Source organism: Pristiophorus japonicus, chromosome 15, assembly GCF_044704955.1.
Source record: "Pristiophorus japonicus isolate sPriJap1 chromosome 15, sPriJap1.hap1, whole genome shotgun sequence".
Classification (NCBI taxonomy): domain Eukaryota; kingdom Metazoa; phylum Chordata; class Chondrichthyes; family Pristiophoridae; genus Pristiophorus; species Pristiophorus japonicus.
The window spans coordinates 164,449,397-164,463,262 of record NC_091991.1 but is presented as its reverse complement, the minus strand read 5'-3'; the positions used below and the strand labels follow the sequence as shown (position 1 = coordinate 164,463,262).

Genomic DNA, 13,866 nt, shown 5'->3' with positions numbered 1-13,866 from the left:
GAGTATTTCACGAGCTCAAAAATCACACTCTCAGCACATTATTACGCAGCATGTTACAGCAGTCACTGGACCTCTGGCAATGTAGATCTCAAACTCCACAGTGATCGAGAGGTGGAGGAAGGCGGACTGGGAGGTGCATTGGGTTACCACACTGCCTCTGGGGGCAACCAGTAGAGATTAACGGGCTGAAAGTTCTCTCATTCTACTGACTCGAAGGGTGACTGTAAAGTGAGTTGGGAAAGTCTCAGCCCAGGTTCCATTAGGCACCAATCTATAGCACAAAACCAGAGACTGGGTCAACTCAGGAGCTATAAATGATGGCTCGATCCGAGAATACTTCCATTTTATGATGATGAGGGTGCGTGGATGGAAATAAGGGCTAGACACTGGCTTTTCTGCCCTGGGATCTTCAGTTGAGACTGATTGATGAACATACGGACAGGAAAAGAGCCCCTGATCCAGCCAGCCTGTCCCACACAGCATGTGCCTTGTGCATCACAATCTAAGCAGTTCTCCCCCTCCCCAGCCCCTCACCTAAAAGTCATGAAATCTCCTTGGAGTCAAAAAAAATGATTAAAAACCCAGCCGGTTATAAAAGTGCTATGTAAAAATAATTCAGCTGTAACCCATTCCCACTCGACCCACAGCCCAATGTGTCACTATGTGGAAATATTGCAAAGTGGTGATTTAAAAAAAAAAATTGAGAAACTTAGATGAGGGCCCTTAAAAAGAAAGACTTGCATTTATATAGCGCCTTTCACGACCACCGGACGTCTCAAAGCACTTTACAGCCAATGAAGTACTTTTGGAGTGCAGTCACTGTTGTAATGTGGGAAATGATGGAACGAGGAGGAGATTCACTAAGTAGGGGCGAGGATACGCCAAACTTGGATTGTAAACGTCTGCAGCTTGTTTGGGGGAGGGTGAGGGGAGTTCCAGTGTTCAGCTCCTGGGAACGAGCAAGTTGGGAGTCTTGGTTTCCGCGAGGGCGCGATGAAGACAGAGTGTCTTCGACACCATATTTGGAGCTCAGAAGGAACATTCAGGAAAGCAACAGACCTTCCTGTAGACTAACAAGGCAAGCATGGGTTAGATCTTTTGAGTGGGGGGGGGGGGGGGGGGGGGGAGAGAAATATCAGTAACAATTTTTCTTCAAAGGGGAGAAGTGAGAGTGGGTGTTCAGCCAGTCACAGAGGCAGGAACAAAGCGTACCCAGGGCAGCCATATAAGCAGCTGCACAAGACTGCTGGCTTTGAGTAGTCAAAACAAATGATATTCCTGGGTGGGAATGTATGAATAATGTACTGGGAAAGACCACCCAGTCAGCATGATGCTCACCAGCAGCTCCGAAAGTGCATCAAGTGATCGCAATGTAAGCCCACGTTAGGAAGCTAACCCATCGGCAGAACAATCCACATCAGAGAGAGATTATTAGAGAGAGGCTTCACTCTGATGGAGAAAAGAAACACGTCGCCATGGAAACAGTGAGACGGTGGGAGAAAATGTGCGGCTCTGAAAACCAGTCACGGAGTTATTCCGACGCCCCGAAACAAAATGGCCTCCGCTAATCAAAGCCAATGCGCAACACCTGGAGGCACACGGAGGACCAAAGGCCTGCCACTGAGCTGCCAGCCAGCCAGCCAGCCATTCATTTTAATGAATGAGAGGAGGTGAGGAGATTTTGTTTCTAAAATAAAATAACTAGATTTAATACAGGTTCAAAATTTACGAGGGATTTTGATCGAGTAAATGAGGAGAACCGGTTTCCACTGACAGGAGGGTCGCTGACCAGGAGTCACCAATTTAAGATAATTGGCAAAAGAACCAGCTGGAAGACGAGGAGATATTTTGTTTAAACGCAGCGAGTTATGATCTGGAATGTACTGCCTGAAAGGGAGGGGGAAAGTAGATTCAATAGCAACTTTTAAAAGGGAATTGGATATGTACTTAAAAAGAAAAGATGCGCAGGGCTATGGGGAAAGGGCGGGGGAGAGCGGGACTAATGGGATCGCTCTTTCAAAGAGCCAGCGCAGGCATGACGGGCCGAATGGCCTCCTGCTGTGCTGCACGTTTCTATGAACTACTGCCCCCCTTTATGTTACAATGTGTTTCGGTTGGGTCACTTCCCGCAGGTTGCTGTCAAAATGGCAGCCATGCGAGCCGGGACCACTGGAGTAGCAGCAGCAGCCAGACCGTGCGCTGGGTTTAGTGTGCAGGCCCACTGAACTGTACAACCCAAACACGAGGACTTCACTTTCCGTACACACCTCTCTCGGGCATCACATCATTCCTGTAACGCGGGAGCAAGGCTGTCAACTCTGGTTGGATGCATCCCTGGAGGTTTTATCACATGACCTCCTGCCTGCGTTCACCAGTTAGTCAGTCAAACAGCCAGTCCCCCCGCCCCACCACTACCACCTATATATTTTTTAATAACCAATATACTAAAAGCGTTCGAAGAAAAATAAAGAACACACACAATTCTTTTTAATTGATTTTCCCCCCGGGTTCTAAACATAAGAATTAGGAGCAGGAGTAGGCCATACGGCCCCTCGAGCCTGCTCCGCCATTCAATAAGATCATGGCCCCTCAGCTCCACTTTCCCCCCCCCGATCCCGTGAGGAGTTACTGACAGCAGCACTCAGATTGTCATTAATTCCAGGAGACTCCAGGCCTATCCGAATTGGCAACCCTACAGTAAAGGTGGTGTCCCACCAAATGGCAGGAGAGAGATGCGGAGGCCCTGGGCTGCTGTACACGAGGGAGAGACAGTAAGTATCGGAGAAAAATACCCGTTGAGGTTGACACAATGTTCTTTTTGACCACGCGCCGTCCAAAGAAGTCCAGATCTGTCTGGAAATTAAGAGAAAAAGAAAGTGTTTAAAGAAAGACTTGCATTTATATAGCACCTTTTGTCACTGTTGTAATGTGGGAAATGCAGCAGCTAATGTGCACACAGCAAGCTCCCACAAACAGCGATATGAAAATGACCAAATAATCTGTTTTTTGTTATGTTGATTGAGGGATAAATATTGACCAGGACACCGGGGATAACTCCCCTGCTCTTCTTCGAAATAGTGCCCATGGGATCTTTTACATCCACCCGAGGGGGCAGACGGGGCCTCGGTTTAACGATGTAACGATTTGTACCGCCCCGCCCCCTCCCGAATCATTCAATGCAGAGGCTCCAACTCTCCCCCGCTGGCTGTCGGGGGGCCCGGTACCGAGTGGCTGGGGTTGGGGGGGGAAAGAGAGAGAGAGAGAGGGGCTGGGGGGGGGGGGAAGGAGAGAGGCGGGGGGGTGAAAGAGAGAGAGAGAGAGAGAGGTGGGGGGGCGGGAGTGGGAAGGGCGAGAGGCTGGGGGGGGGGGGGGGGGAAAGAGAGAGAGGCTGGCGGGATTGGGGGGGGGAGAGAGAGGGGCTGGGGGGAGCGAGAGGCTGGGTGGGGGGGGAAGAGGGGGGAGCGAGAGGCTGGAGAAGGGAAGCGAGAGGCTGGGGGACGGAAGGGGGGGGGAGCGAGCGGCTAGAGGAGTGAAGAGGGGGGGGAGCGAGCGGCTGGAGGAGGGAAGGGGGGAGCGAGCGGCTGGAGGAGGGAAGGGGGGGGAGCGAGCGGCTGGAGGAGGGAAGGGGGGGGGAGCGAGAGGCTGGAGGAGGGAAGAGGGAGGGGAGCGAGAGGCTGGAGGAGGGAAGCGAGAGGCTGGGGGAGGGAATAGGGGGGAGCGAGAGGCTGGAGGAGGGAAGGGGGGAGCGAGCGGCTGGAGGAGGGAGGGGGCGGAAGGAACAGAGTGGGGAGGGGCAAAGTTACAGCACTGTCACTATTGACTTCATATCCAATAAACCTGTTAACAATTCGAATACAATGCCCCATCTATGGTGGGTTGGGGGGAAGGAAGGATACACTTGAACTGGGGTAAGGCACTTTGTCTGGCCCTTGCTGTCTTCTGGGGAGCTCTGTCCTCTGTCACTTCAAGAAGCGAAAGTGGATCGAGTTACAATTTGCAAATGTCAGTGAGACCTTGGGATGGGCGGTTCCAGTGACACGTTCCTGCAAAACTTCAGGGTGTGGCTTATCCTCCAAGGGGACCAATCAGAAACAAAGGGTGTAGAATGTTGGCCATTTTTGCAGTACAAATAAGTACGTCCTCGGTTTAACGTCCCATCCAAAAGACGGCAGCTCCAACAGTGCAGCACTCCCTCAGCACCGTGCTGGAGTGTCTGACTAGATTTATGTGCTCAAATTCCTGGAGTTTAGATACATTTGAGTAGATGAATGTACGAAAATTCAAATTAAAAAATAGGCTCAAGTCTGACATCAGTAAACAGCGAATATTAAAAATGCTGCAGAAACAAATTTGGCTGCGAACAGTTGTCAATAGGCTGAATGTGTTTGCCTATAGTGATGTCCCTAGCCAATCAGGTGCAGGGCTTTGGAGTTCCTCATTGGACCTCATTACTGGGACGCTGCCCTCCATTCTCCTTTACCGAGAGCCACAGTGTCAGGCGGGCAATGCAACTCGGCAGGAGCTCGCCTCTTTAACCTGTCGTTGCCATCAGACAGAGATAATCAGCGTTGTTGGGCGAGACGGAATCTATTGCACGTCACGGACCTGTCAGAAAACAATGCCGTGTCGAAGTGGATCACGTGTGTGTGCGCTGCACAGAAGCTGAGCTGTCTCACAAACAGTACTGCGGACGTGAGCAACCTTCCCCGGGAAGATGTAGACCGAGAGGCGATCTGATTCAGGTAATTAAATTGCATAAGGGCACTGATCGCACCACAAGTACACAGATTGTTTGAGGTGATGGAGTCAGATAGAAGTAGAAGCCACCCATTTAAATTGAGAAGATATTCAGAAGTTTTGTATTTCTCAGGTGATGAGGACGGGCTCCTTGCAGTCATAAGGAGATCATACGAGTAATAACTAACTGGCCTGGGGTCTCCGGGGTTGTGCCTGATCACCTTTGAGGACATTTTGACAAAGGATTCTTGTAGTTCTACAGGGCTGTTTCCTCTAGCCTCTCCCAGGAGGTGGAGGTGAAAGGAAGGGTAGATACATGGAGATGAGTGCAGCAAAAATAGAGCGAGTACCGCCTGGCCTTTTCTCAGCCTAGGTACAGAACACAATCACCTAGCACAGCACAACATAAAAATAACGTTACGTGACGTAATGGACCATAACATATGGTCACGTAGGATAAGCCAGTTTGTGAAACTGTACAGAATAGCCTGACTGGAAAAATATTGCGCTCTCGGTGGAAAGGTTTAAAGAGATATTTCCAGAGGCGAGGAGCAAGAAAGCAGAAGGCTCCTTCACCAATGATGCTTATTGGGAGGGAGGGACGCAGAGGAGGCCAGTCTGAGCAACAGAAGATGGGAAATGGTACGTAGGCTAGAGGAGCTTGCAGAGGAGCGAGGCCATAAGGGACATGTTGACGAGGGCAAGGATTTTTAATTAGATGATTTGGGAGACAGGGAACTATTGAAAGCCTGTGACATGGGGTAACAGGGGACTGGGACTTAGTGTGAAATAAGAGTTGGGAACAAGTTTTAGATTTTGTGGAATGGAATTCAGAAGGCAGGTGAGGAGTGCATTGGAGTATTTGATCCTTTTATCAGCAGTGAGGGTGAGGTAAGGATGGAGGTGGGAGAGGTTGGGGAGGCTATGATGTGTGCTTCAAGCTCAGCTCACCGTCACACAGGGCACCGAGATTGTCCAACATCGGGCCCAGACTAACAAAGCTGGGGGAGGGGGGAGGGGGAGGCGGGTCCTTGAGGCAATGGTGTGGCGAGACTCTGACAAACAGGATGGCTTCGGCCTTGGCAATGGAGAACTTTCTTGCTTATCCACAACTTGAGCTCGAACAAACAGTTGGACGGCACTAAAGTAGATGGTGTAGAACATTCTAGTTTAAAAAAAAAATCTGACAACAGCAGCCTGAATCTGGGTTCGAGAGACAAAATGCCCGTCGATTGCTCAACCAAATAAAAGCAGAAAATGCTGGAAATGCACAGGTTACACAGCATTTGAAAGAGACAGATAGATTGGTCTTTTGGGTTCATGCTTTGGCTGGACAATCAGTCCTATTTAAGGTGGGTCTCCAGCTTAACCATACAAGTGGTGATGGAAGAGTTCCACCCACATTCTCCGTAATGCAGACAAACCATTTTACTGCTCTGATCTCAGACTGGGGCATTTCGAATGTTATAAATTGTTTTATCGGCCATTCAACACTCGTTCCCAAGGTGTGCCATGGAGGTACGGACCTAAACTGCAGCGGCAATTTTTTCTGCGCCTTTCTCTGTCAGCTTGGCTCAGTCGGTGGCACTCTTACCTCTGAATCTCAAGCCTGACTTCAAGACTTGAGCACATAAACTAAGCAGACACTTCAGTGCTGTACTGAGGATTGTTAGAGGTGCCACCCAGGCAGTTGAGAAAGCAAATGGCATGTTGGCCTTCATAGTCAGAGGATTGGAGTATAGGAGCAGGGAGGTCTTACTGCAGTTGTACAGGGCCTTGGTGAGGCCACACCTTGATAAGTGTGTGCAGTTTTGGTCTCCTAATCAGAGGAAGGACATTCTTGCTATTAAGGAAGTGCAACGAAGGTTCACCAGACTGATTCCCGGGATGGCAGGACTGACATATGAAGAAAGACTGGATCGACTAGGCTTATATTCAATGGAATTTAGAAGAATGAGAGATGATCTCATAAAAACACACAAAATTCTGAAGGGATCGGACAGGTAAGATGCAGGAAGAATCTTCCCGATGTTGGGGAAGTCCAGAACCAGGGGTCACAGTCTAGGATTAGGGGTAAGTCATATAGAACCGAGATGAGGTAAACTTTTTCACCCAGAGAATTGTGAACCTGTGGAATTCTCTACCACAGAAAGTTGTTGAGGCCAGTTCGTTAGATATGTTCAAAAGCGAGTTAGATGTGGCCCTTACGGCTAAAGGGATCAAGGGGTATGGAGAGAAAGCAGGAATGGGGTACTGAAGTTGCATGATCAGCCATGATCATACTACAGAAGATAAGGGTACGTGGAGTCAGAGGAAATGTATTAGCATGGATAGAGAATTGGCTGGCGAACAGAAAGCAGAGAGTCGGGATAAATGGGTCCTTTTCGGGTTCGAAATCGGTGGTTAGTGGTGTGCCACAGGGATCGGTGCTGGGACCACAACTGTTTACAATATACATAGATGACCTGGAAGAGGGGACAGAATGTAGCGTAACAAAATTTGCAGATGACACAAAGATTAGTGGGAAAGCAGGTTGTGTAGAGTACACAGAAAGGCTGCAAAGAGATTTAGATAGGTTAAGCAAATGGGCTAAGGTTTGGCAGATGGAATACAATGTCGGAAAGTGTGAGGTCATCCACCTTTGGGGAAAAAAAACAGTAAAAGGGAATATTATTTGAATGGGGAGAAGTTACAACATGCTGCGGTGCAGAGGGACCTGGGGGTTCATGAATCCCAAAAAGTTAGTTTGCAGGTGCAGCAGGTAATCAGGAAGGCGAATGGAATGTTGGCCTTCATTGCGAGAGGGATGGAGTACAAAAGCAGGGAGGTCCTTCTGCAACTGTATAGGGTATTGGTGAGGCCGCACCTGGAGTACTGCGTGCAGTTTTGATCACCTTACTTAAGGAAGGATATACTAGCTTTGGAGGGGGTACAGAAACGATTCACGAGGCTGATTCCGGAGATGAGGGGGTTATCTTATGATGATAGATTGAGTAGACTGGGTCTTTACTTGTTGGAGTTCAGAAGGATGAGGGGGATCTTATAGAAATATTTAAAATAATGAAAGGGATAGACAAGATTGAGGCAGAGAAGTTGTTTCCACTTGTCGGGGAGACTAGAACTAAGGGGCACAACCTCAAAATACGGGGGAGCCAATTTAAAACCGAGTTGAGAAGGAATTTCTTCTCCCAGAGGGTTGTGAATCTGTGGAATTCTCTGCCCAAGGAAGCAGTTGAGGCTAGCTCATTGAATGTATTCAAGTCACAGATAGATTTTTAACCAATAAGGGAATTAAGGGTTACGGGGAGCGGGCGGGTAAGTGGAGCTGAGTCCACGGCCAGATCAGCCATGATCTTGTTGAATGGCGGAGCAGGCTCGAGGGGCTAAATGGCCTACTCCTGTTCCTAATTCTTATGTTCTTATGAATGGTGGTGCAGGCTCGAAGGGCGAATGGCCTACTCCTGCACCTATTTTCTATGTTTCAGACATGACATAAACGAAGGCCCTATTGTGCCTGTTCAGGTGGATGTTATAGATGCCCTGGCACTGTCTGGAGAGGAGCAGAGATTTCCCAGTGTCCTAGTCGCAACCCAAAGGTTGGGTTCAAATCTCACTGTGGAAAATTGAACACAATAAATCTGGCCACTCATGTGGGCTGGCACCAGATAAAAGTTACCATGAAAACTGCAGGACTGTCGTAAAAACCCAACTGGGTCACTAATATCCTTCAGGGAGGAGAACCCGACACCCCTACTTGGCCTGGCCTACACGCGTCGCCAGTCACACACGGAACTGGCGGAGCAAGCCGCTTCGTGATACAGACTGTTGCTAGCTGTTCTGCGAGGCAGCTCACCACCACCTTCTCAGGGCAACTAGAGATGGGCAATACACGCTGGCTTTGCCAGCGATGCCCACATCCCGAGAATGAATTAAAAAGAATACCTCTACACAAACATCCAATTGCGTTTCGTGGGACCTTCATTGTATGTGAACTGGGTCTGCACCAAATGGATTATTCTAAAGTTGCGGTGATTACTGAAACGATTAGTGTGAGGAGAGGCAATATAAAACATTTCTATACTGGGGAGAACTTTACGCACGGCGGAGTAATGGATACAGTAACATTAGGGGCTTTCAAAATGTAGTTGGTTGCTATAATGGGAGAGCAAGGTTATGAGAGAGAGTGAGAGAGAGAGAGAGAGAGAGAAAGCAGAGCCTCAGTCGGCTGAATGGTCTTTCCTCATCCTTGACTTTTAATGAGCGGATATATTCAGGCAGCCCTTGACGACACGGCCTCTTGGGTGATCTCACATTCACCTCCGCACCAACATGTTGATATTCCGCTCAGCAAGTTCCAGCTTGCTCCAATTAGTTTTTTTTTCAGGCAACACATACGTCAGCTAGCGAACAAACATCCCAGAATATGTTTCAGAATTATGCTTTCATCAGACATCGTGCTGCACCAGATCAAGATCTAAACCTCCTCAGCGCAGACTCTCCCTCTAACTTAAAGAATCGGGGGTTCGTTTTTCCAGATGGGACTATCATTTGGGTGGTTATCAGCTAAGGTTTATCCTCAAACTCTCAAAGTATTCTCAGGTTTTTAGCTCATGACATTAAATCCAGGAGAAAACTGCAGGAAGATCCAAATGTTAAACGTTTGAGTGAAAAATCAGGGACAGGCGCAGTTATTCAGAGCATTCCTTTTACTGTAACTTCCTCATCTAATTTTGTTTTGAGTTAGCCAAACTTAACAAAATATTATAAAAGTAAATTGAAATAAATCTACAGATGAATCCGTACAAGTGAGCAATATGGATACTGAGGTGACGACAAGCCGATAATCCCCCCCCTCAAAAAAATTCTAATTAATGGTTTAAGAGACACCGTCCCAATGAAGATGATTCACCCCGAGGCTGGCCATCTCCAGTGGTCAGCTGCCTCCACTCAGTCCTTCTGCAATAGGCTTTAATAGAAATTACAGGCTCTTGGGCGATTTGAATTTTAGTGGAACGGGACTATTTTTTTTTTATATAAAAGTTAGCATGAAGCTGTCGGATTGTCGGAAATATCCCAACTGGTTCACTAATGCCCTTTGGGGAAGGAAATCTGCCGTCTTTACCCGGTCTGGCCGACACACGACTCCAGTCCTACACCAACGTGGTTGACTCTTAACTACCCTCTGAAGCGGCCAGTCCATTGCAATACCGCTACAAACAGGGACTGCAGCGGTTCAAGGCGGTGGCTCACCTCCCTCCTCAGGCCATCGAGTAAATGCCAGTCTTGCCAGTGACGCCCACGTCCCCAGAATGAATTTTGAAAAATCACTTTTTTTCCCCCCTCCCCAGGTTGAAACTTGTGTCATTATTATTCCAGTCAATGTTCACTGTAAGCTGCGCTTTGTTCTGCTTCATTTAGTGCGCGGTTCCTTGCTTCCCGCGCATGCGCTGTATTTACAATGGAGAAGCCGGTGATCGGCCTGCGCGTGACCTTTACCATCACTGCACAGCCACGCAGCTTAGAGGAAAGGTCGATTCCAGTAAACTTGGGTTGTGCAGTTTAAAAGGTGGCCACTCTCTCTCTGACTGACCCAAATGGCATTGATTTAAATGGGACACTGGCAGATGGTTACTGGGCTGCACCCAAGCACATTCACAGAGCGAATCATAAGACTAAATGAACAGGACACAAAACACAGCGGCTGGTTTTGTAAATATGAGGTTACTAAAGTAACGCGTATACTAACCTGCCAACAAAGCCTATGCTGCAATATCTGCCCCGTGTACAGCTGTTCCACACCGAGAAGCACTGCACTTAACAGCACCTTTAATGATACGGTAAATATTGTGTGTCAAAACAGTCCCCATCTGCATTGCCACAAATGAGCTGAGGGCAAGCCCCTCTTAAAGGGGGAAGAGGTAAGTAACTTGTGCACATAATCTAGGCCGACACTGCGGTTCAGTATTGAGGCAGTGCTGCATTGTCAGAGGTACCGTCCTTCCGATGGGTTGGGAAACTGAGGCATGTCTGGTGTTTAGGTAGACATTAAAGATCCCACGGCAATATTCAAGGAAAAGTAGGGGTTCTTCCTAGTCATCTCGGAGAGGCCTGGCCAACATTCCTTCCCCAAACCACTGCATTACAAAAATACATCAACTCATCATACCGCTGTTTGTGGGATCTGTGTGCACAAAATGTCTGCCGTGTCTGCCTACATGGCCACAGTAATGTGACCGTCAAAGCAATTCAATGTATCAAGTGCTTTGGGCTGTATCAGAGAGGTGTGATAGATACAATATAAATGCAAGTCTTTCTTTTCTTTCTTAAGGGGGTAAAGCAATTGTAGTTTATATGGCATGGCAGGTTAAGAAAATATTTGAACCATAGGTCAGTCAGCAGATGAACGAGAAAAAAACAATTTGTGTTTCCCATCGCATTCATAGTTTTTCGTTTTTTCATCTCGACAATTTACTTCCTTGCCACTGCATTTTTTGCTGGCAAAATCTGCATTTATTGCCAATCCCCAATTGCCTTCTTGAAGCGCTGAAGGTGTTTTTTTCTAGTTGTTTGATACAACCGAGTGGCTTGCTGGGCCATTTCAGAGCGGAGTTACAAATCAACCACATTGCTGTGGGTCTGGAGTTACAGATAGGCCAGACCGGGTAAGGACAGCAGGTTTCCTTTCCTGAAGGACATTAGTGAACCAGGTGGGTTTTTACGACAATCCGGTAGTTTCACCATTACTGATATTTTCTTTTTATTCCACATCTATTTAAGTAGCTGAATTTAAATTCCCCACCGCCTTCGGTAGGATTTCAACTCACATTTTCCAGATTAGTCCAGAGCTATGGATTACTAGTCCAGTAACATAACCACTATGCTACCGTACTTGCTGTACACAGAGCCTTAGATTTCAGTGACTATCCCAATGACTTCAGGAAGGAGGGAAGAATGGATGGAGGGAAGAAAGAAAAAAAATAAATCAGGAAAGCTCTGCTGGAAAGTGAAAGAATTATCAGTTGAGAACAGCATCAGGCTCAGCTGTGATGGCCCCATAGTCGAATGGCACGCCAACCTATGCTTGAGACAGGAAGAATGAGCACTTGGGTGAGGTATTGGAGGGGCTGTCTGGCTCGTGGAGTAAGACCCCTGTAACAGTCAGTGCCTTCTGGAAAGGAGAGAAGAAAATGGGGTGATAGGAGTGTGGGAAGTCCGAGAGGAGTCTGGGGAATATCAAAAGATCAGATGAATGATGTACATATACTGGAGAGGGGAGAGAGAGAGAGAATAGTAGAGTTTTAGAAAATAATCAGCAGGTGCAAGGTACGGGTAACTACATTTTTCCAATATTCATTCAAATTCAGCCAAGAGCTTCACATTACCAAAAGCCTGTGGGTGAGGTGTGTAACATACAGTGGGCTTTGAGCACATTCTCACCAAACACTCGCTCCCAATTAAAGAGCTTTGTGTTGAACTATGACTTTGTAATTTAAGAGCAGATGTTCAACAGTGGAAAAGCCATGGCTGTTTTTATAAAAACAAAGAGTGTTGACCGAGGTGGGTGGGTGCTCCAGCTTAACGGTTGCTCCGAGACACACCATCACAGGGGAAGAGACTTCAGACAAGTGGGCAGGATTAGAAGGTAATAGTTTGAGGCCTTCCACTGCTGACCGATGTAAGGGGCTTCAAATTTCCAGTTGACACGCAAACACTGAACTGCAAAAAGAATTGGAGGCTGCCCTCAAAGTCACACACCACTCTGACCGGGAAATATTTTGGCCGTTCCTTCAGTCTCTGGGTCGAAATCCTGGAACTCGCTCCCTAACAGCACGGTGGGAGTTCCTTCATCCCACGGACTGCAGCAGTTCAAGGCGGCGGCTCACCGCCACCTTCTCGAGGGCAACTCGGGATGGGCAATAAATGCCGGCCTTGCCAGCGACGCCCACAAATCGTGAATGAATAAAAAAAAACAACACCTGCAGCAGCCAGATCACGGCCTGGACTCCAGGATGTGCAGCAAGTTGTACTTTCCTGAAAATGATCTCGTGAGTAGAGGTGTAACCACATATAAAGATTGGGAGGGGGTGGGGGCAGCACATCAGGGCAACTCCCGAAGGACAGAGAAAGAGGGGGCATAACCCATGCCAAAAAGTGCGTGTGTGTTGGGTAACGCAGGGATACACATGCCTCCAGCTCATTTCTCCCCCACATGTCCATGTGCTCAGCTAGTTGGCCACCATTAGCAGAAGGGGAGACGGCATGGAATGGACTGGTCTAGCGATACAATCAATCCTCATGCTTTTAACGGAGTAATGGGAATAAAATTATTGACCCTCACAAATATATAACCGCCAATCTTCATTATTGATGCCGGTGTTCTCATGGCAACGGTACCCAGTCAGGTGCTGAGGTTGGACCACAGGAAGTTTTTTTCCAAATGCTCACTGAAAGGGGAGTATGGGACAAATCCAGATGTTTTGCCGACAGCTGCTGCCGTTGATCAGCTCCCATCGTTCCCCGAGCCGCATCCCGCACGCTCGCGAGAGTATCTGTGTCACCTCTTACTGTTTGGTTGGAAAGCAGCGGTCGCTAGTCACCTGACAGCACACTCCTTCCTCCAGCTGCCCCGGGAGCACTTGGTTCTGGCAGTGCAAGCAGCAGCTGGCTTTCAGCCATCTGGAGGCAAGTCAGCCCTTCTCGGTAAGCTACGCCAAACCACTCGGGCCCTCTGTGCCCGCACTCCACACGCGCCCGCACTCACATAAACAGTCCTAGGGCTGTGCTTTTCCTTGAGATTATGAGCCACGCCTTTCCCATTGGATCAGATTCGGTCACATGCATTTACCTCTTGGGGCAATTGTGCAACCGTAACAAGGAGTCAAGAAATCTCCAAAGAGGTGAGAATAAAGTTCCTGTGTTGGCAGCATAACTCACATTTTCCATTACCAAGAAAACTGGGTTAACTTGCTTTTTATTTCCAACAGAAGTTACACACACAGCAATAGTCAGACAGGACAAGCTGCAATAGATGCTGTGCCGTGATGACACCAGCACCAAAAGTGGATGATAACACTGCTGGTGGTGGAGTGATCGTTTCTGATCATCACCCGTTTTCCCCCCTCCCCTCAC

At 48.1% G+C, this 13,866-nt stretch overlaps 1 protein-coding gene across 3 annotated transcripts in view; it reads right to left on the bottom strand.

Annotated features, from left to right (window-relative positions):
* Positions 1–13,866, bottom strand: part of chtf18 (CTF18, chromosome transmission fidelity factor 18 homolog (S. cerevisiae)) — a 140,067-nt gene that overhangs the window by 1,394 nt on the left and 124,807 nt on the right. For 2 of the 3 annotated variants that reach the window (XM_070901253.1, XM_070901254.1), the window contains exon 21: positions 2,793–2,853. The exons of the other annotated variant lie outside the window; for it this stretch is intronic. In XM_070901253.1, coding sequence (XP_070757354.1) covers positions 2,793–2,853 — 61 coding nt within the window. The remainder of the gene's footprint in view (positions 1–2,792; positions 2,854–13,866) is intronic. 3 annotated transcript variants of the gene reach the window in all.